This window comes from Myotis daubentonii, chromosome 2 (assembly GCF_963259705.1).
Source record: "Myotis daubentonii chromosome 2, mMyoDau2.1, whole genome shotgun sequence".
Lineage (NCBI taxonomy): Eukaryota > Metazoa > Chordata > Mammalia > Chiroptera > Vespertilionidae > Myotis > Myotis daubentonii.
In genome coordinates this window covers 25,461,105-25,484,043 of record NC_081841.1, presented here as the reverse complement: position 1 = coordinate 25,484,043, position 22,939 = coordinate 25,461,105, and the positions used below count along the sequence as shown (strand labels likewise).

Here is a 22,939-nt window from a genome sequence, read left to right as displayed (position 1 = left end):
CAGCATGGAAGGGATGTCAGGTTGAGAAGTGAATTGCTCAAGATGGAACACGTTTGAGAATCGAGGTTTGACTGTATTTTTTAAAATATATTTTTATTGATTTCAGAGAGGGAGAGAGAGATAGAAACATCAATGATGAGAGAGAATCATTGATCGGCTGCCTCCTGCACGCAACCTGGGCATGTGCCCTTGACTGGAATCAAACCTGGGACTCTTCAGTCTGCAGGCTGACGCTCTATCCACTGAGTCAAACCAGCTAGGGCTTGACTGTATTTTTAACAGTGTATAGAATTCCACAATAAAGATATACCATTGTTCATTCAACTATTCCTATTGAAGAGCATTCAGGTTCTTTTGATTAGGTTGAACCATACAAAATTGTCATATTTGCAGGCTTTCTTTGTTGTATTTATTTTTATTTTCTTAAGAGAGAGAGAGAGAGCTGAAACCGGTTTGGCTCAGTGGATAGAGCGTCGGCCTGCGAATTGAAAGGTCCCAGGTTCGATTCCGGTCAAGGGCATGTACCTGGGTTGCGGGCACATCCCCAGTAGGAGATGTGCAGGAGGCGACTGATCGATGTTTCTCTCCCATCGATGTTTCTAACTCTCTATCTCTCTCCCTTCCTCTCTGTAAAAAATCAATAAAATATATTTTTTTAAAAGAGAGAGAGAGAGAGAGAGAGAGAGAGAGAGAGAGAGAGAAAGGGGGGGGAGAGATTTGTTGCTCCACTTATTTATGTAGTTATTGGTTGATTTTTGTATGTGCCCTGATCAGGGATGGAACTCACAACCTTGGCGTATTGGAACAAGACTCTAGCCAACTGAACTACCCAGCCAGGGCTGTTGTTTTTATTTTCCATTACAAACAATATTATAATAAATATCCATATACACATATCTCTGTAAACTTTTGTTTTTTTGTGGATAGGAAGCTGTGGGATTCTTGTTTAAAGGGGGTGTATGTTCTACTCATTGAAAGTAGATTGCCTTCCTAAAATACTGGTATAATGTATGGTCGCATCAATGACCTTTTGGGAAGTTATGCCACATGCCCTTTTTTCAGTGCTTCTCTTAGCAGACTTCTCCATAGTCCATTGGATATGTCATTATTGATCACACCTTCTCTTGTGACACCACTATAAACCAGTCTTCCACCTGCCTCTTTTTGGTCTCTTTCCCTAGCTTCTCTTCTGTTTTTTCCTAGATGCTTGTATACCACATGGCTCTTCCCTAGCTCATTTTTTTCTAGTCACACTACATGCTCTGGTCTCCTGTTAGGTAAGTTTATGGTTTCAACTATAATTTCTATCTGCCCTCAGCCCACCAGTGAGGTGGCCCAAAGGTGACTTCCCCTGAATTAGAATAGGGTTTCCCTTCCTGAAGACGTTTTCCTGTCATTGTCCGGAAAACTGCGGTGATTATTATTCAAGCACACTATTCAATATTCTACAGTATGTCCCTTGGGTTGTGTGGTGGCCAAGCTCCACAATCATCATTGATAGCTGTGTTTTCCATTTTCCCCCTGAGTTCAAACTTTCATGTAACAAATTTCCAGCTGGGTGTTTTTATGGGCACTGCCAATATAAAAGAACCATTGTTTAACTTTTATCATCATCACCCTCTCTTGAAATACTCCTTATGCATTTCTTAGTAAATGAGACTCCCATTCACTGGGATCCATAATTCAGAAACTTCATTCTAGACTTCTCTCTCTCAATTCAAACCTAATAGGTCACCAAGTCCTGCTGCTGTGATTTCCTATTCCTGAAATCCATTATTTCTTTTCAGCCCCCAGTGCTGCTGTCCTGACCATCCTTTTCAGAGACTAAAAATAACTTCTCACTGGTCTTCCTACTTTTTCCTTTGCTTCCCTTCTATTATCCACACTGCTGCCAGAGAACTTATTTAATATGCAAACCAAGGAGAAAAACCTTTAATGTCCACATTGTTAAGAGGCTAAAATCTTAGCACAACTTTAAACTGCTCTTTATTATCCAATACCTACTTAATGATCTTTACTCATTTCCTGACACTCTCTAAAAGCAATCTATGTTTCAGCTGTATGGGTCTACTTCCAAATCCCCAACATGCTGAGCACTCTCTAACAATTCCATGCCTTTGCCATGCTATCCTTCTGCTTGGAATTCTTTGCCAGTCTTGTTGCCCTGACAAACTCTTACTTATATTTCAAACCTCAGTTTTAGGGTCATTTTCCTTCTGTAAATTCTTCAGGCAGACTTAAACACTTCTGCATGTGAGTTCCTTGATAGTATGGGTACACTCCTGCACTATAGAAATTTTAGTTATTTGTTGTATTAATGTTTCCAAACTAGGTTGTAAGCCCTTGAGGGTAGGGACTATGATTAATCTCATGTTTCATCCCCTGCAAATATTTGACACAGTGACTGGAATTGATTATTTACTAGGTAATTGAATGAATGCAAAAACGAATTAGTTAAGTAGTGAGAGGAATAGTATCTAGGCTTGGGTTTAAGCTTAAGCTATAGATTGGCACTTAAGTACCTTTAAAAAATTGTAAAAGAATATATAATTCATTAAAGGAAACTTAAGAACAGGATAGTAAATATATTATTTCACCATCCTAATGCCTGTTTTAGTGCATTTACTTTCAGTCTTTGCTCAAATATGTGAGATATAGATATATATTTATATATATGTGAGATATATAACATGTGTATTTATATTTATATATATTTATATTTTACATAGCTATAATTAAAACGTACATGTACTTTTACATGCTTTTAAATTTAGCTAACTATAAACATTTATAACACTGTTACATTGTCCTCCAAAGTATTATTTTTCTGCATTGTATATCTCATTTCCTTACGTAGGTTGATAGCCTAAAAAAACTTAGGCTGCCCTAGCCAGTGTGGGTCAGTTGGTTGAGCGTTGTCCTGTGCACCAAAAGGTCTTGGGTTTGATTCCTGGTCAGGGCCCGTATCCAGGTTGTGGGTTCAATCCCCAGTGGGGGTGTGTACAGAAGGCAACTGATCAATGTTCTCTCTCACATCAATGTTTCTCTCTCTCTCTCCCCCCCTTCCCCTTCCTCTAAGATCAATAAAAACATATTTTAAAAAATAAAAATCAGGTTTTACTGGGGTTTCTATTATAAATAGGAAGAGAATAAGGTTTTGTGAAACATGAAATTGATACAGTTTTGAGGGATGTTTAAAAAAAAGAATACAAATGATCATACTTTTGCAAATAGGACAATGCGACCACTTTGTTAGGGTCCCTCCATGGAATCTGGAAGGGGCCTGGGAAAGTGAGAGGTCCTCCAGATTGTTTTATTGTCTTCACTGTTGACTATCTTCAATGATAAATAATTCTACAATAAACATTTTGAGCATGTAATTTTTGTCTTTCTTCTATTATTTCCCAAGAATCCAAGTTACTATGACACAATTCATCTTAAGGGGGTTGAGAAAGAAAGGAACTGGTTACATAGTGAACAGTTTATTTATACATTATTTAATTTAATCTCTCTTACAAGCCTGAAGAAGGCATTATCCCCGTTCTACAGAGGAGAAATACACCCCCTAGGCTATTGCTGGAGGTCAGAATACAAAACTTGCAGCGTATGACGTAGTTTTTGGAAGAAGAGAACAATGGTGGCTAGGCTTTCATAGGTAAAATTAGGATAAAGTGATGTGGGTGCTTCTGTCTTTCAGTCTTACAGATACGGATTGCAGCAGACATTTCTTGGAAGGAGAGTGAAGTCAGAATACCTGGTTTGGGTCCTGTGTTTGAGTGGCCTTGGAGAAGTCATTGAACTCCTCAGGTTCTCCTTTCCCTCATTTTTGCAATCAGGATGGTAAGTAACAAAACCTGCCTCACCCCAGGGTAGTTGTAAGTGTCAGATAGGATCATGTGTGTGTAAGCACTTGGTGAAATCCAATGTCCCTGAGTTACTAGTAACATGGCTGGAGTAGCTCCCCTTCCTCGCCCATGGGCCCCAGGGAGGGGCGTGTGACAGCTGGGCAGAGGGACCTGCTGGCTCCATGACAGCTGATTTAACTCCTGGCGCGCCCTCCTGGACTGAGCAGCCCCGCCATGCCAGGGGGTGTCTGGGTCGCTGCTCGTGAATGCCCCGTGCAGCGGCAGCAGCAGGGGCTGCGCCAATAAGTCTGAGATTCCGGGGGATCCTCTCCTCCTCAAGCTGGGAACTGATCATCAAAACATTGTGTTATAATGATATAAACACGACTAGTAAAACCCCAAATAACACTCCCGGTCCAACTGTGTCCCTTTTGCTCTGTCTTCGGTGCTGACGCATTTATCTAGGCATTTTAGCTGCCAGCTTAGTAGAAATCTTTAGTCTTGGTCTGACTTAATTCTGGGGGAAGTCTGCAGTTCTGGGAAACCAGGAGAAAAATAAAAATCTCAGGTTGAGTTGTCGTTTGAACATCCTTCACCAGATCCACGTTTAAAGCGGGTGTAAGTAGCACTGGCTTCTATTTTTTTTTTTTTAAATGCTTAAACCAATTTCCAACCCTGGAAGATTGAGCTCATCACCCCGTGTCGGGATCCGCGTGGCTCCCGGAGCGAGGGCCTGCAGCTCAGCCGCCCCCAGCCCGCCGCGCCCCCCAGGAGGGTCCCCAGGTGGCGGCCGGCGTGGACCCGGAGCGGCACCTGGCCCGGCCGGCGGCAGCCGCACAAAGAGCGGCGCAGGCGGCGGCCCGGCCGAGCCGCAGAAAGTAGTCCCGACCACGCCGGCTCCAATGTTGTCCGACGTCGCTTCACACCCTCCGCGGGGAGAGCCGGGGCCGCCGGCCCGGGAAAGAATCCCATTGGAATGCGTCGCCGGACGGCCTTTCCGCTGCAGGTCTCTTGAGCTCGCCAGGCAGATCTCTCGGGGTCTCCAAGCAGAGGCCGAGGGGGCGCCCCCATTTCCTTTCTCCACTGTCCTGGAGGCGGTGCCGGGGCAGGGTCCGGCCCCGCGCAGGGAGACCTTCGCGCAGCCGGAGGCGGTGGCGGCGGCGCGCGTCCCGTATCCCTGCGCCGCTGCGTGAGAGGAAGAGGCTGAATGAGGAACTGCGCGGGGGAAGCGGGGCGCCGGGGGAGGAGGCGGCGGGATGGGAGCAGACGCTGGCGTCGCGCGAGCCCCGACCAGCGCGGCGCGGTAGAGAGGGCGGCGGCGGCGCGCGCGGAGCCCTGACGTGCCCCTTTCTTTCTCTCTCTCTCCGGAAAGCCGGGAAGCATGAGCGTGCAGACCCGCCGCTGCGGCGGCCGCCCCGGCTCCTCGCCTCCGCCTCTGCTGGCCGCCCCTCGCCGGTGAGAGGAGAGAACGCGAGAAGGGAAGATGGGGGCCGTGCTGAGGAGCCTCCTGGCCTGCAGCTTCTGTGTGCTCCTGAGAGGTGGGCAGAGTCGGGGACACGGGAAAGTTGGTGGGGTTCGGGGTGGGGGGAGGTGGCCTTGTTTTGTGTGTGTCTGGGGGGAGGGGGTGAGGGGGAGAGGAGAAAAGGGGGACCGGGAGCGAGGAGAGGCCTGGTGGTGGGGAAGGAGGGAGAGGGGCCGGGAGCGGGGGCTGTGCGCTCCGCCCGGCCACGCTGCAGCCCCCGCCTGGGCTGCCGGACCTTCTCTGGGCACCGCGGGGCCCCGGCCGGGCTGCCGGGCGGAGGGAACCCCTGCAGCCCCGCGCTGTCGGCGTGGCTGAGGGTCGGTGCGTCCGTCTCCTGCCTGGAGTCCTCAGGGAGGGAGAAGGGTCTGTGCATGTATTTTGGCTTTGGGAGTATTGGAGCCCAAGATGCTTTAAGGTGGGTCTCCTCCCGCGGAGCCCCCGCTTTTCCGTGAACTTTTAGGGCCCCTCCGACTATTTCTCCAGGCCTTGTTGCAGCTCATCCGTGGCTTCGGTTGGGTATAGGATGATCCCGGGTGAGAGCGCACTTGGAAAGGGGCTCCGAGGTTATAGGCGAGCGGTTCGGCCCGGGTGTCCCCTGGGCTTCAGCCCGCAATGAACCGGGAACGCTGCACTCCCCGGTGTTCGCGACCGGCCTCTATTTTCGGAGCTTGCAAGTGTGCAGTGGGCACGGACCGGGAAAGTCATGCTGGTGCGGGAAGGAGCTGGGTCCGGGACCTCAGTATCCCTTGCTGCGTGCGCTCCCCAGGGGACGGCGGGGCAGTTGGGTGACTAGCCGAGCCGAGCCTGGATCCTTGGCTCTGAGAACCGCGTGCATTCGGTGGCTCTGTCACATATGCCGTGACTTTTATTTGGTGACAGTTCACGAGGTTAGGCTGGCCGGGAAGATGTCCACGGCTCCTCTCGAACTTAGCAGTGTGGAGGGCGGTGATGCGTCTGAGGCTCCCGAGCATTTACCAGCAGAGGAACCGAAGTCCTCATTGATGCGAGGGGCTCGCACTAGCTTTGGGTTTTGTCAAAATTCTCACTCGTGTTCATGGTCATTTCTTTTCAGGCATGAGACCTCTTGAGTCAATGGAGATTTTTAGCTGTTAATTAAAAAACAACAACACAAACTAAACTTCTGTTAAACCTCCAAAACGGACTGAAGTTTAGAGAACACGATATAGTAACTAAACGATCTTGTGATATAGATGAGCCAGGTGTGCCCTTTCTGCGTTTATATATTTCGGATGAGCTTGAGTGACCTTTCTTTTTCTTTCCTTTTTTTTTTTTGAGAAAATTCTTTTCTTTACTCTTCTGCAGGATTATTGTATTCATTTATATTTACTTATACTTATAGCGACTTATAGTTAATAATTAGGACCCACTAAGCATATTCCAAACTGTTTCCACATGCAAACCCCAGAAAGATAATGCTCATTTAATTTTCTTGGCAGTGGATTTAATGTGGTGTTAGGTACCAGAGAGGTTTAATAAATGTGCTTATTTTAGTATAGTATACTCCCTGTTGAAAGGGGTTTTTGTTTTAATAAATGTGTTTATTTTAGTATAGTATATTCTCTGTTGAAAGGGGGTTTTGCCATAGCTGTGAGAAACAATTATATTAGTCATCGCATATGTCTATATTTTAAGACAGAAAGTTAATAATGTTAACAAATATGGGAGTCTGCCGATAAGTTAAAGGGGACATTTAAATCCATAAGCCAACATGCTTCTGGTTGCCCAATTGTATTTTTTGGAGGGGAAGGGTATAATGTTAATGCCATTTGTTTATTTTAACACCAAGTTTGAGCCTATCATTATTGGAATTAAGAGATGTTGCACTTGAAGTATGATTTTGAAATATTGGTAGTATTGTAACAAGACCTAAGAATTAGTGGTTTAAATAGCCTCATTTCCACTAGCAAACAAAGTTTCCAGAAGTGGAGTTTTCATTTTAAATGTAGCATAATAATGGTATAAGGTGGTCTTTGAATTTAACCGTACTTGACTGTAAATACATATTATTTGAGCTAAAACTATCTTTTGATGTGAAAGATTTTGATTCATAATTTAGATTCTTTTCATTATTTAATAATGTCATTCTCTGTTATAATAGTGATATTAGTTAACTTAGACTCCAAGGAGAAAATGTGGATAATTTGTTGCATTTAAAGTCATTTTTCTTCATAGAAGAGTTGAAGCTTTAACATTGGAAAGCTGGGATGATGAGAGAATTGGGAGACCTTTTGTCCTGTAACCCTGTTATATTAGTAGCTGAAAGTCAGGAAATAATGCAGTTGTCATCTAGGCTGCGTTTCTGCCCCTATCACTAGAGATGTAATGGAAAGAATTGGAGATTTCAATCCTAAAATCCTGGGTTTAAACTCCATATTTCACTTTGTATTTCTGGTCTAGTCAGTCAATTTTTCTGGCCCTCAATTTCTTTACCTGTAAAATATACATAGTAATATTGCTCTAATTTGCAGGTTTATTGGGTGTAATGAATGAAGTAATGAATGTGAAGTGACCTGCAAATGTTACTTTTTGTTAAAATTTTTGATTGTGGACATATCCTCAAATGCTGGGGATTTGAAATTTTATTTGTTTAAGATTCATGAATTCTTAAAGATAGAAGAGATATTGATCATTTTGGTATAAGCTTTATTTGCAAGTGGGGAAACTCAGATTCAGAGATTATACCTTGATCAATATCCTACAGCTAATTAATGGTAGAGCAGGGATTTATTGTTCATTCTTTCAGCAAATATGTATGTATAGAGTACCTACTATATATCCAGCTCTGGTATATTGGTGAGCAAAATAGACATGGTTGCTGCTCTGATGTACCTCACAATCTAGGTTGTGACTTTTGCCATTCTCTTAGTTCCATCTAGGTACTGATTAGAAAATATTGTATCTCTTATTTTCTAGAGGAAATATTTTTATAAGAATGTATGTTTTGGATACCACTAGTGTGTATAATCTGTAAATACCATGTCCCAGTTTACTTTGAGGAGGAGAGGCTTTTGTTGTTTTATAAAAATTCTTTGCTCCTTACCTTTGTTTTTTGGTTACTTGTTTTGGTGGGGCTGTGGTAAATACTTTCAGGATAAGCCACTATTGTTTGTCATCTTACATTTTTATAAAAGTGATCCTTGGGCCCTGCTGGTGTGGCTCAGTGGTTGCGCATTGGCTCATGAACCAAGAGGTCACCAGTTCAATTCCTGGTCAGGGTTGGGGGCTCGATCCCCAAAGTGGGGGGCGTGCAGGAGGCAGTCATTTGATGATGTTTCTCTCTCATCAGTGTTTCTACCTTTCCTTCTCCCTCTCTAAAAATCAATAAAAACTGTTGTTTTTTTTTAAAGTGACCTTTGGAAAGGTTTTTTCTTGTTGTTGTTGTTGTTTTTTAATATATCTTTATTGATTTCGGCTGCCTCCTGCGCGCCCCCCTCCTGGGGATTGAGCCCACAACCTGCGCATGTGCCCTGACTGGGAATCGAACCCTGACCTCCTGGTTCATAGGTCGATGCTCAACCACTGAGCCATGCCAGCTGGGCCTTTGGAAAGGTTTTTTAAATACTAGATATGATGAAGTCTTGCGGAGGTAGAATGAATTTTGGAGTGGGAATCCGGAGAATTAGGTTTTAAATTTGCCATTAGCTAGTCGTGTGACCTTGGATAAGTCACTTAATCTCTGTACACCTTATCTTCATTAGGATAATGAATCCTTCTTTTGGAGATTCATTATTCATATGTACATATTAAGGGCTCAGGCATCCCCAGGGAGAAAGACCAGTTCTAACTTTGTTTAACCCACTATTCTCAAACTTGACAATACATTTTAACATGAATCTTTTTAACATTCTGCTGAACCTTTGTTCCAAGCAACTCACTTGAAGGAAACCTTCAAGCATTGGGTGATTCATGTGAATTGATATTTGATGACAGTTCCATATACTTACTTTAAGGTTTGCTCATCTGGCTAAGGAATAATTTGGTTTTGAAATTTAAGGTTTCAGCTCAGTGTTATAACCAGCCTAAAAATGATTTCGCATGGTTCAATTTTTCTTTTCTTTCTTTCTTTTTTGCTTTAATTGGAGGTTTTTCTATTGAACTGAAATACTGTTTTCATATAGTTGCACATGCTTTGGCTATCAGAAATGACTCCTTTGAATATAAAAAGATTCTGTGAAGTAGTATATAAATGGAAAATATTTTATGTGAACTTAAAATTTGAAGATATTGGATAAACAACACAGATTATGGTTTTGTTTAGGCCATGGGCAACTAATGAGAAAATTTATTTCCATCATGGAAATTTTATTGCAAATTTTTATTTGGAGAAGATTATAAAGGAAAGCACTATAATAGAAAGGTATGGGTTTTGTTGACTAACCAAGTTCAAATCGTCTACCACTTTATGTATCCTTGGGCAAGTTATTTAGCTTTCGTTTCTTCTGTTAGATGGGAATACCTTACAAGGTGACTGAGAACTGATGAAATAATGTTTATAAATGGGTAATACAGTGCACAGTCCATAGTAGACTTTGAGTAATTGGTCACTATTATTAACATGGCTAAATTATAAGAAATAGTAATGCTCAGGAAAACATTTAAGTGCCAGACACTATTTTAGATACTCAGTAGTTTTCGGTCAGTGGTTTTTAACCTTTTTGACTCTTCTGATATTTTCTATTTTGTTTTATATAAATAAGATGGCCACTATCTACTAGATTTATTTTACCTTCTAAAGGATTGCAACTTTAACACTGTTTTAGGTGATTATTATAAAAATGCTAGAGGAGAAATAGTTCATTTGATTGAGATACTTATTTACTTATTTGAGTTAACTATGGGAAAAATAATTTTATCAAGACATTTTCTAATTGAGAAATTTTACTGTATTTTTTGTTTACAATGATTAAAATTGTTCAGTTGATTTACTTTTCCCTGTAGGATCGGTAAATGCTACACTGCATTACCTGCATTGCACGTTTCACCATTCCTAGTATCTTCTGTAAAATGAGCCCAACATAATGAACAGAACACTGCTCCATGTGAATAACTTTGAAACTTAATCAAATACATGGACTGGGCAATCTAAGAATAGGGTATTTGTCCTTGAAATTACTCATTTTAAATATAATTCATCATAAATACAATAAAACAGTGTTACTTGATATTATTAGGATATGCTTTTGTTTCTCAAGCTTGTGTTATCCTCATAAAAGGTTCAAGAAATTCAGATGTGGGACTGAAAAATATTGAAATGTGCCTGGGTTCAATTTGATGAAAATTACTGATAACTTCAATGCTGGGATTCTGTTAGCTGTAGGATGAGTTGCTAATTTTTGTTTCTGTGATATCTTGCTTGCAAGGGATAGGACATAGTGGATGAGAAGTTCAACCACATTTTCAGGCAAAAATAAAAAGTTAAGTGCATTTTTAAGTTATTAGTTGACACTAGGCCTAAAGTTATTGATTAGATTCTTGGTAAAAATAAAAATGCAGAGGTGAATATGGTCAGCAATGGTCATATTTTTCAAGAAAGTAGTGACTCAGATACTGGAAAACTGTACCTTTATCAAATAATGTATGTTTGACCAGGAAGGCATTTTCTCTAATGGCCTTAGTTAGTCATCACTTGATCACTCCTGGACCAAAGCCACATCAAGTAAAGGATTTAGGGATAGAAGTCTTTCTCATTGTTGACCAGCTTTATGGGGGGTGTAATTTGCCTATGTCCATCTATCAATTTAAAGACAGCATATTTTGCAAGTCTGGGAAAGCTAACAGCTGACCTTCATTAGCATGAACTCTTATCTACACAATATATGGTATTTATTTGTAACAGTTTCTTGATTTATGCCAGTGAGGACAACAGCCCTTTGTGAGATAAAAGGTGTTTCAAGAGTAGAGTTTTCTCTTTCATATACCACAATGTACCAGAGCTTTGCACATATTAGGTATTCTAAATTTTATATTTAAAACAGTATAAAAAGATGTGATTTTTCATGTTTATACAGTTATATTTGGAGTTTCATTTTGTGTTTTATTAGACATGGTTAAATTATAAATTTGTAATTACTATAAAGTTTTTTTTTTAGCACATATTAAGAAAAACTAATCATAATAGACATAAATCATATTTATAACTGAGGTTGAACTTGAAATGTGGGCTATGTAACATTTTCTGGTTTTAGGATTTAACTATTACATCGATAGTATAATTATGTGCTCAACTACTTTTTTAACCCACTATTTAAAAAAAGATATTTCTTTTAATTATATTTCTTATAATTCATATACCATAAATTTCATTTTAAAAGTATCCAGTTCAGTGGTTTTTAGTATATTTACAAGGTTGTACAACCATCACCACTATCTAATTCTAGAACATTTTCATCACCTCAAGAAGAAACCCCATGCCCCTTAGCAGTCATTTCCCATTCTCCCTCCCCCCAGTCTCTGGAAACCACTAATCTATTTCCTATCTCTATGGATTTGCCTATTTTGAACATTTCATATGAATGGGATCATACCGTATGTGGCCTTTTGTATCTGGCTTCTTTCTCTTGCATAATGTTTTCGAGGTTCATCCATGTGGTAGCATTATCAATATTTCGAAAATTCACTTTTATGGCTGAATAATATTCCATTTTATGGACATATGGAGTACTTTTGAATGAGTGTGGGTTTGATCATTGGAATTTTTACCTTGAGAAATTATTTCTGAAATCTGTTTTTGAAGTTAAAGAAATAATCTTAAAAAAAAAATCTATGTTCCTATTTTTTTTTTTTTCTGGAGAAACACTGAGTAGGTCACCAGCATATTATTTCTGTGTATTGACTTATGAATAGCCTTGTCCCAGTTAAACCTTTTTACCAAATTCATATCTAGGACAGAAGGGATATTAGAAATTACCTGGCCCAACCTCTTCATTTTATAAATTAGAAAGATGTATGACTGACTTAAGGCCAGATTGCTGGTCTGGACAGTAATTTTATATTGCAGTGCTTTTTGTATGTATCTAATTTTATCTGGGCCTTATGGTTTTGAAAATGATACCAATCACCTTTGAAAGAGGAAAATAATTGTTAGCGTAATTTTGTAGTTTGCAGATGGGTGGCTTGTCATTTTGGTTAAATAAAAACAATTCTGGATTTAGGTAAGGAGAGACTTTTATTCAATAGGGAAAATTATTATTACAATAGGGAAAATTTCTAATAGCCAGATTTGCAGGGATCTCAAAATCAAACACAGAAAGACTTCTTTTATAGAGAATGGCTAGAAGGAATTTTGTAGGCATGTGGGCCAAGTGGGTGGGGGTGAGCAGATTGCATGATAAATGGAATTTTTTATTTCCTGCAGTCAGCTGATGCTTGGAATGAACTGTTAAGGGAAAAAGTTCTATGTGTACTAGCTTAAATTTAGAGCAAGCCAGAGTTTAGGGGATTGTGGGAAAGGAGAAAAGCTTGACTAAAGTTTGGTCAAGCCAAGTCAGTGGATAAGTAATGGGCAGTTGTGAACACTTGGTCAGGCTTCCTGTTTAAAACAAAATTTGTCATTATTAGGGATATGTTTTAGTTAGTTCAAGCTGCTATAAACAAAAATAGTATAGACTGGGTGGCTTACAAAGAACAGAAACTTATTTTTTATGTGTGGAGGCAGGAAGTCCAAGGTCAGGGTGCCAGAATAGTCACGTTCTGGTGAGGATCTACTTCTCTGTTGCAGACTGCTGACCTCTCTATGTTCTCACAAGGTGGAGAGCAGAGAGAGGAAGTAAGCTCTTTCTTGAATTTTATACAAATTCCATTCATGAGACTCCACCCTCATGACTTGATCTAATCCTAATTACCTCCTGAAGCTCCCACCTCCTAATCCTATCACATGAGAGGATGTAGGATTTCAACATATATATTGGGGATAGGGGCCACAAATATTTAGTCCACAATGGGATAAAATAAGAGCCATTGTGAAGTTGGTCTCATTAGATTTGGCCTGGTTATTTATGTAGGTTAGGCCTTTTACATTTGCTTTGCTGGAAGTTTTTATAAGGAATCTTGGATTGGACTTTCATAAAAGCCTATTGAGTCCGGGAAGCCAAGCTAAAAAAATCGCCATCATGTTTCATTTGCAGTATCTATAGATTTGGGTGAATTTCATAAGTTCTCAAAGTATCTTAGTATCTTAGGATTCCTGAGCCTGCCTAGAAGTGACCTTGCTTACTTCACCTGTAAGGCTGGAAACGCTGTAACCAGGTATCAGTCCAGTTTTCCTATGAGGACTGCAAGTAAGCATTGACTTGGTAAAGTCAACCATAGCTCCCTAAAAGTGTCTGATCATATTTGATTAAATGAGCACCACTTTCAAATATGGCATTCCAATCAAAGCCTTGGCTGTATAACCAGTGTTTCCAATGAGGAGGACAGACTCTTCCTGATCTTATGCTAATTATATTGGCCTGAAAATATGAATACTCAATAAGAATCTTTGAATTATGGAGATGTCAGGCAGGGAGAAAAAGGTAAATGTTTCATTTTTGTTTACAAAGGGATAGTTTGCTTAAATTGTTAATAAGTTATAGGTAGCTTAAAGAGACAGGAATTCCTTATATCCAAAAAACAGGACATTAAAGCATCACAATATTTTAACAAAGCCCATAATAATCCTTCATCAGTTTATTCAGTCCTATGTAATTAATTCTTGTTCTGCTAGATCTTGGGTTAGTAGTTTCCTGAATCCATCTGTTTATCCACTAGCTTTTGGGAAATCCTGACTCAGTCCACTGATATAGCCTCAAAGTTATTTAAGTGATGCCATCAGAGGCTTGTGCCCAAGAGTACCTGGTATAGTCATTTTTCAACAGTCCTTTTTTTTTTATAGTTGAAGACAAACACTCTGGCCTATAGCTCATGTGTAAGCACTTTCAGGGAATCATTGGAATAAGCCAAAAAACTATCTGTAGATTACAAAAGACTTAAAAAATGATGGTGATTAACTTATTACTGATACTTTTAAAAGTGAAAGATCTGATGAGAATTTTTAATAAAAAAGATAATGCAGTTGCCCGGCCAGCATGGCTCAGTGGTTGAGTGTTGACCTATGAACCAGGAGGTCACAGTTCAATTCCCGGTAAGGGCACATACCCAGGTTGTGGGCTTGTACAGGAGGCAGCAGATCAATGATGCTCTCTCATCATTGATGTTTCTGTCTCTCCCTTCCTCTCTGAAAAAAAAAAATGCAGTTGACAATGAAGTTTGTTTTTGTGACATACAAATCAAAATCAAGTCAATCCAAAGCAGTTTTTTTATTTTTATATTTTTTATGTATTACAATACATGTCTCTCATTAGAGGTTGAAAGCATTAGAGGTTGAAAGCATTGTTATTTTTTAAAATATATTTTTATTGATTTTAGAGCGGAGAGGGAGAGAGAGACAGAAACATCAATATCAGTGATGAGAGAGAATTATCAATCGGCTGCCTCCTGCACACTCCCCACTGGGGATTGAGCCCGAAACCTGGGCATGGGCCCTTGACTGGACTCGAACCTGGGACCCTTCAGTCCGCCGGCTTTATCTACTGAGCCAAACCAGCCAGGGCCAAAGCACTTTTAGACAAAATATAATTATTAACCTTCTTTTATTTATTTTATTTTATTTTTTAAAAATATATTTCTTACAGAGAGGAAGGGAGAGAGACAGAGAGTCAGAAACATCGATGAGAGAGAAACATCGATCAGCTGCCTCCTGCACACCCCCCACTGGGGATGTGCCAGCAACCAAGGCACATGCCCCTGACTGGAATCAAACCCGGGACCCTTCAGTCCCCAGGCTTGACGCTCTATCCACTGAGCCAAACCAGTCAGGGCTATTAACATTCTTTTAAAGAAGAATAAGTCTATGTCCTAAACATTTGTGTAATAAAAGTCCATAAAGTAAGTGATGTGAATCCCCAGTTAGCTATCTAGAGTATGCTGTATTCAAATTAAAGAAGTCAAATTGTGACCAACTTGACATAAATATGTTATTAATATAAAATATAAAAAGTATAACTGAAATTATGACTTGTGATACTATACTGTTGTCTAATATTAGGCAATGCAGCCCTGGGACTCTTAATAAATATAAACATCATGGACAGTGAGAGTACTAATTAATTTCTGGGAACAATATACAATTTCTGAACTAATCATATTAACATTTTACCCATACAGATTTAACCTTGGGGAGGGTAATCTCTTTTGATTTGACAATGCTTCGCATGCGAATTATGACATTGATCAAATAAACCAAATTATTTTTAACACCTCCCTTTTACCAGGTGAAAGAATAAATTCTTGTGAACCTCAAGGGACCATTTGATTTTGAAAAGACAGAATGTAAAAAATCAAGAGGTTTGAAAATTGATTAAATAGGTCATGAGAAAAAATACATGACTACCTATTTAACCAAAGTGCCAAAAATCTTTTTAAAAAGTTTACATGGGGGGAACATGATGGTAAAGAACCTTAGCTCTTTCAAAATTGAGAAGACTTTGTTTATATAAGTACAGTCATGCTCTGCTTAATGTAATGATTAACATTATATTACAATTTTGTGGGGATATGGTCTGCGAAATGCATCATTAGGTGCTTATGTCATTGTGCAAACGTCATAGAGTATACTTACATAAACCTAGATAGGATAGCCTACTACACACCTAGGTTAAATGGGATACAGAACCCAGCAATTTTCAACTGGTGTGCTGTAAGAATTTTTAAAAAATGTTTTGATTGAATTTTTTAGAGAGAGAGGAAGAGGGGGGAGAGAAAGAGAGAGAGAGAGAGAGAGAGAGAGAGAGAGAGAGAGAGAGAGAGAGAGAGAACATCGATTGGCTGCCTCCTGTATGTACCCCGACTATCTGGGATCGAGCTGGAAATCTGGGTATGTGCCCTGACAGGAAATTGAACCTGTGACCTTGGGGTTCATGGGACAACACTCAGCCAACTGCGCCACAATGGCCAGGGCCTGCAAGAATTTTTAAAACATTCAATACCTGACTATTTTAGTCAGAGGCACTGACCTCTTTTCTCTTAGATTGTCAAATAAAAAAATGACAACAGCCAATACAACAATAGCCGTCCAGTATGAATGAATAAAAATTATACCCTTTTAAAATCAGATTGGCAAAAAATACACTTTTGATGTGCTGCAGAATTTTAGTAATGAGTTTATGTGTGCCATGAGATGAAAAAGATTGAATGTCACTGGTATAGATAGTCTTTTGCTCCTAGCCTGTAAGCCTATCTATACAGCAAGTTTCTGTATAAAACAACATGAGATTAAATCAAGTGCAAGAGGAAATGATGCAATCAAGACATGTAAATATGTATGAGGCTGCTGCTGGTGTAACAGCATACTGTTTTGTAGCAAATTTTTTAATAACTAGATGGAGTACAGTCTAAAATAATGATAAAAAGTGGTCCAGTTCCAGGTTTCGGTACATACACAAAAAAGATAAGTATAGTATGGTAAATTCACCAGCCATTTATTATTATTATTATTAATTATTATTATTATTATTATTATTTAGTGTTATGTGTTATACATAATTTTATGTGCTATGCTTTTATATGACTAGCAGTGCAGTAGATTTGTTTATACCAGCATTACCACAAACATGTAAGTAATGCATTGTACCATAATGCTATGACAGCTATGATGTCACTAGGTGATAGTTTTTCAGCTCCATTATAATCATACTAGAAGCCTGGTGCATGAGGAGGGTCCCTAGGCCTGGCCAGCGATCAGGGCTGATCTGTAGGGTGACTGGCGGGGCGATCGGGGGGCCCCCGCTGGCACCTGCCTTGGCTGGCGTGGCGCTGCCCACTTGCCGGCCGGTCCTGTCCCCTGAGTGTCCCGCCACTGCTGCTGGTGGCCTCCCTCTGTGGGTGACTGGTGCGGCGATCAGGGCAGCCCCCTCTGGCACCTGCCTTGGCTGGCCTGGGGCCTGGGCGCAGCTCCTGCGTTGAGCATCTGCTCCCTGGTGTTCAGTGCTTGTCATAGCGACCAGTTGTTCCACCGGTCGTTCCGTCGTTTGGTCGATTTGAATATTAGGCTTTTGTTATATAGGATGGGACCACTGTCATAGTGTGTTGTTGACCAAAACTTTGTTATGCTGTGCATTACTGTAATCAGACATGACAAAGTCAACATTAAGCACAGGAAATTCTGATAACACAAAGAATCTTTGCCTTCTAGGGAGATTACTTAGAAAACCTTTTATAAACTTTATTAAGAGCAGACCAATAACCCAAGAAAATTTTGCCATTTTAATATAAAACCAAATTTTAGCTTTGCATCAGTTTAATATTTGATACTCAAGTGCTTTTTGAAAACCTTACAAATAAGCTCATGAAATCTTAGCTGGCTGTTACCACAACAAACAAAATTCCTTTTTCATGAACTCTTTATAAGTTTCTATATCCATTCAGGTTTTGTTCTACATTTTTCTCTTTCTCATTCTGAAGGAATTAGTCATTTTTACTTTAGGGCTGTTTTCTTCTTCCTAATTTATTTTAAAATTTTAAAATATTTTTTTTATTGATTTCAGAGAGGGGAAGGGAGAGGGAGAGAGAGAGAAACATCAATGATGAGAGAATCATTGATCAGCTGCCTCCTACATGCCTCCTACTGGGGATTGAGCCCACAACCCAGGCATGTGCCCTGACCGGAATTGAATCATGACACTAAACCACTGAGCAACACTGGCCGGACTCTTTTTCCTTACTAAAAACACATCCTACATACTTTGCATACAGTGTTCTTTTCTGTCACTATTTCTCTTAGTAGTCTCATTAGCATAAAATTGTAATTTTAAATTATAGTACCTACTATTTTCAGAGAAAACTGTGAGGTGAATAATTGTGAACTGTCTATGCTATGACTAAAGTAGACTGGCAGAGCTTATGAATATACATCTTACAACTTTTTATAGCCATATACTTTGTGATAGTACAACTTCTTAATGTAGCAAAAATGAGTATGTTCATGAAATAGACTCAGATATATAAAGCTTTTGGTACCATAAAAATAAGAGGCAAAAAAAACACAACCAACTGTATAAAATAGGAATGCTTCTATATTTCACTGTTCTCTCTTACTTTGAAGTTACATAGGTATTTAATGAATATCCATGAATCACCTTAGCATAAGTGTAAAGTTTTAAGTTATTAAAAGATTTTGGAAACTATCTTCAAGTTTGCTTATTATAAAACATAATAACTGTTGAAATAAAGTTTGTCAGAATAATAATTAACTTGGCTAGCTACAAATGTAGATGAAATGCTCGTTTACTCTATCAAAAATTTGTAAAAGTTTAGGAAGAACATATTCAAGTAGAATAAAAATATATGCTTGTGTTATACTTAATGCTGATAACTCAAAAGACAGCCGGTTTTTATTAAACCAGCAATATTTAACTAGTCTTATTTGCCAAAGATTTGTTTAAATGTTAACAGATTCTTAAAACATTTGGGTTAGTTTCTAAAGGACACATATGTAATACCCTTTGTAATACTTTAAGCAATAAAAAAAAAATAAAAAAAATAAATAAAACATTTGGGTTAGTTTCTGTAAAAATACCTTTGAAAGTATAAGAAGTTTAATTTCCGAAAATCCTAGGAATATTTAATTTATATGAGGTCCCATTTATCTTCAAGTATATCAGAATAGGACTCATTTAAGGGATATGGTAATCTAAAATTATAATTGGTAATACTGTCTGGAGGTAGGGAAATATTTTATATACATAACATATGTACACATAACATGAAGACATATAGCCACAGAGAGCTTAACTTCAGTTTGAAATTTACAACTCACTGGTGGTATAACAGAGCTAGTTCTTGTCCTTTCTTTACCTTTACATTTTTTAAAAGCATAATTGTGTTTCCTGCTAAGTCAATATGAGGGCTGAAGTGTCCTGAACAATATTTGTGGAGGAGACCTTTAAGATATTTTTTGCTCTGATGTGTATGTAGTCTTATGAAGGTTGTGGACTAAATGTTGGGTGAGGGAAGGAAGAGAGATCAAGGGCTGTTTGGGTGTTTCTAAAGCTCATCTGAATGGCTGACAGATTCAGCCTGTTTCCAATTAGGTTTTTTAACTTCAGGTCCTTGATCCCCTCATAAGTCCCTGGTGGGGAAAAGGGAACCTTAAAGCTCGAATGACTACAAGGAGATAAGGGGTTGGAATGGGAAGAGGAAGGTCTGACAGGGGTGGATAGAAGGATGGTGGAGACTGGAGTATTAAAGGAGGATAGATTAAGAGAGCTAAAGGCAAGGCAGAGGGTGGTAACAAGGAGGAAAGAAGAGCAGAGGGTGATGGGAAAGGGGAGAGGTTTTAGGTGAGCCAGTTCGGGGAGCTCCTAAATTTCCCCAAGGAGGATATTGATGTTCTAAATTATCTTTAGGAAAATTTTGCTATTTTTGAAGTTTTTGAACTTGAAGTAGTTTTGTATGGTGAAGTGTGCAGTCAGTGGAAGAAGAGGGAAGGTTTCCTGTAGAGGGCCCCCTGGGAAGGCACATGGGCATTTTTCCTTAATAATTGTCAGCTGAACCCAAGGCGACAGGCAGAGCCCAATCTTGGATACACATCTTACCAAACAGGCAGAAGTGTTCTCAGCATTGACTTTCATCTTTGCCCAGGTGTCCGGGAGTGGGTTTTGATACGTAAATCCAGTCTAGCACCAGGAATGAATAGGACTCATATCCACCCAAGCTCCTTTATCTTGAGTTTTGGTGAAACCTCCTGGTTTTTGGGGTATAAAATAAACACGCTGCTTTGGTGCTGGGTCCCTGTCTCTCCCTCAGAAGAGGATGGCGGGTCCCACCCTGTCCCAGCCTTTTCCTTCCATCTTTGTGTCTTGTCTCTTTATTTCATTTCTCAATCCCCAGCCCCCCTACTCAAAGAACCGGATCATTCTCTTTCCGTGCTGGATGCAGAAAAGAGAGACCCTGCTATAGGTCCCAATAGAATGAGAGTTACCTATGGGATTAGAAATTTAAATCAGACATAGGGATTTACTAGGTGTACCGGTTAATAATGCGGATTTTGTAATCCAAGAAAACATGATAATTTCAAGAGAAACATCAAAAGGGCTTTATTCAAAGTAATGTCTATTGCTAGCTACACATTTCCCCATCTTTCAGGTAATTTGTGGATACCATCCCAATAGAACTTTTCTTGTTTTGAGGCAAACCATTCAGAGACCCAATTTTCCACTTCTTTGTACATTTTGAAGTGCTGCTCAGAAAGTGCGTGTGCCATTGATCAGAACAAGTGGTAATCTGAAGGAGCAAGGCTGGTGAATATGGTGGGTGGGTTAATACTTCCCAGGCAAGATCTTCTAATGTGTCCTTAACTGGTTTTGAAGTATGTGATGGTGGGTCATCATGAAACAAAATTACTTTTCTGTGTCTTCTAGAACATTCTGGTTGTTTCACGATCAGAGCGTGGTTCAAATTGATTATTTGTTGTCAGTAGCAATCAGTGGTTCAAATTGATTATTTGTTGTCAGTAGCAATCAGTATTAACGGTTTCACCTGGTTTTAGAAGCTCATACTACACCACACCTTCCTGATCCCACCAAATGCGATTTGGCCTTGCAGTCGATGTTGATGGTTGACCTGGATCAACTCATGATATTGTACATTTGGGATTCTCAAAATAAATCCACTTTTCATTGCAAGTTACACAGTTCAATGCAAAAAAGACTTTCGTGCCGTTGAAGCAACATTTTACTAATGACTTTGCAGTTTTCCATTTGTCTTTCACTCAGTTGATGTGGCACCCATTTTCCTTCCTTTAGTATCTTTCCCATTGTAAATGATTGGAAATTGTTTGCTGAGCAACGTTTAATCTTTCTGCAAGTTGTTTTGGAATTTGACACGCATCTTCATCCAATAATGCTTGTAATTGTTGGTCTTCAAACTTTTTCAGTTGACCTGGACGTTCTTTGTCTTTCACATCAAAATCATCAATTTTAAAGCGTTTAAAACAGTGTTCACAAGTATCTTGAGATGGAGCATGTTCACCATAAGCTTCCCGAAGTATTCAGCAGCACTTTTCTTCAGAATAAAATAATGAATTAAAACTTCCCGCAGATGCTCTTTTTTTGGCACGAACTTTGACATTTTTAAGCATAAAAATATCTATGATGTTAATACCTTCAGCAAATTTGACATACGAAGTTTTGAAGCTTGTTGTCAATACAACAAAATAGCATACATATCAAATCGCATATATATCAACATATGTGTAACTCCATCTGTTGAAAAAATCACCTTATTAACCGCTACACCTAGTAAAGAGACTTGGAAAGGATATTCGCCTGTGAGGACTCCAGGGAAAATAGAAGAGGCCTTGGAGTAGAGCTGGGAATATTCTGACTCGAGTCAGGGTGTGATTCTCTACACAAAAGAGCCAAAGAAAAATTTTCTTTTCTTGAAAATATTAAAGTAATTCTTTACTATGTTGCTATAGACAAGATGGAGCACTGTTTTTAAGAGTTGAACTCAGAGAAAGATCCCTCTGAACAGGAGAGGAGTTTAAATGACTCGCAAAATGACAGTACTGAGATGAGGATGGCAAGAGTTCATAGGTGACGTCCAATCCTCATCCAAGTCACATCACCATACAGATATCAATTAAAAAAAATCCTTATTTAGGGAGAGACTTTATTTTAAAATACCATTTCAATAGGGAGAATGCTCTGACCATGAGATATGCAGGTATTTTGAAATCAAACACAAAAAGGCTTTTTTCTCTTATAGAAGTGAATAGTGCCAGCAGGATCTTTGTGGGAGAGTGGGATAAGCAAGTGAGGGTTAGCAGATGGCCTGACAGGGGCAGTTTAACAGGAGATATATCTTTTTCTGTGGTCAGCTGATGCCCAGAATGAATCCTTAAAAGAGGACTAAGAGTTCATTGGTTGAGCGTTGTCCCATGCACTGAAAGGTGGCCGGTTGATTCCCAATCTGGGCACGTACCAGGTTGCGGGTTCGATCTCTGGTTGTGGTGCGTGTGGGAGGCAGCTGATCTCTAAAATCAATAAAAACATTAATTATTTTTTAAGTATTAAAGAACTCTTTATTGGCTTGTTTAGAGCTAGATAAAATTTAGGGATCTATGAGGAAGATAGAAGCCTGACTAACTTTGGTCAAGCCAATTCAGTGGGGCATTTGTGAGCATTTGGCCAGTACTCAATATAAATTTTTTTTGGATAATGTGTCTTGACAGGGAATCAAACCCATCACCTTTTGGTGTACAGGATGACACTCCAACCAACTGAGCCACAGCAGCCAGGGCGATACTGGCATTTTCTAAGAGACTATTTCCAATTTCAACTAGGATCTCTGCCCCTTGGGAACAGGAGCCATATCTTATAACTAATTTTATCCCCAATTCTTAACACAGTTGCCTGCACAATAGTAACATGGTAAACATATTAACTAATATTTAAAAGAAATTTTCCACAATTTGATCTAAAAATCAAACCTGCAACCCAGGTACATGCCGTTGACC

At 39.6% G+C, this 22,939-nt stretch overlaps 1 protein-coding gene across 6 annotated transcripts in view; it reads left to right on the top strand.

The window, feature by feature from the left end:
• The first annotated feature begins 5,058 nt into the window (after positions 1 to 5,058).
• The window catches only part of LRP6 (LDL receptor related protein 6), a 146,211-nt gene continuing 128,330 nt past the window's right edge, over positions 5,059 to 22,939 (top strand). For 5 of the 6 annotated variants that reach the window (XM_059682219.1, XM_059682218.1, XM_059682216.1 and 2 more), the window contains exon 1: positions 5,060 to 5,383. In XM_059682219.1, the coding sequence (XP_059538202.1) occupies positions 5,329 to 5,383 (55 nt within the window). In that variant the 5' untranslated portion in view covers positions 5,060 to 5,328. Of the gene's footprint in view, positions 5,384 to 22,939 lie in introns of all 6 variants that reach the window. The other variant, XM_059682217.1, reaches the window with a different exon arrangement.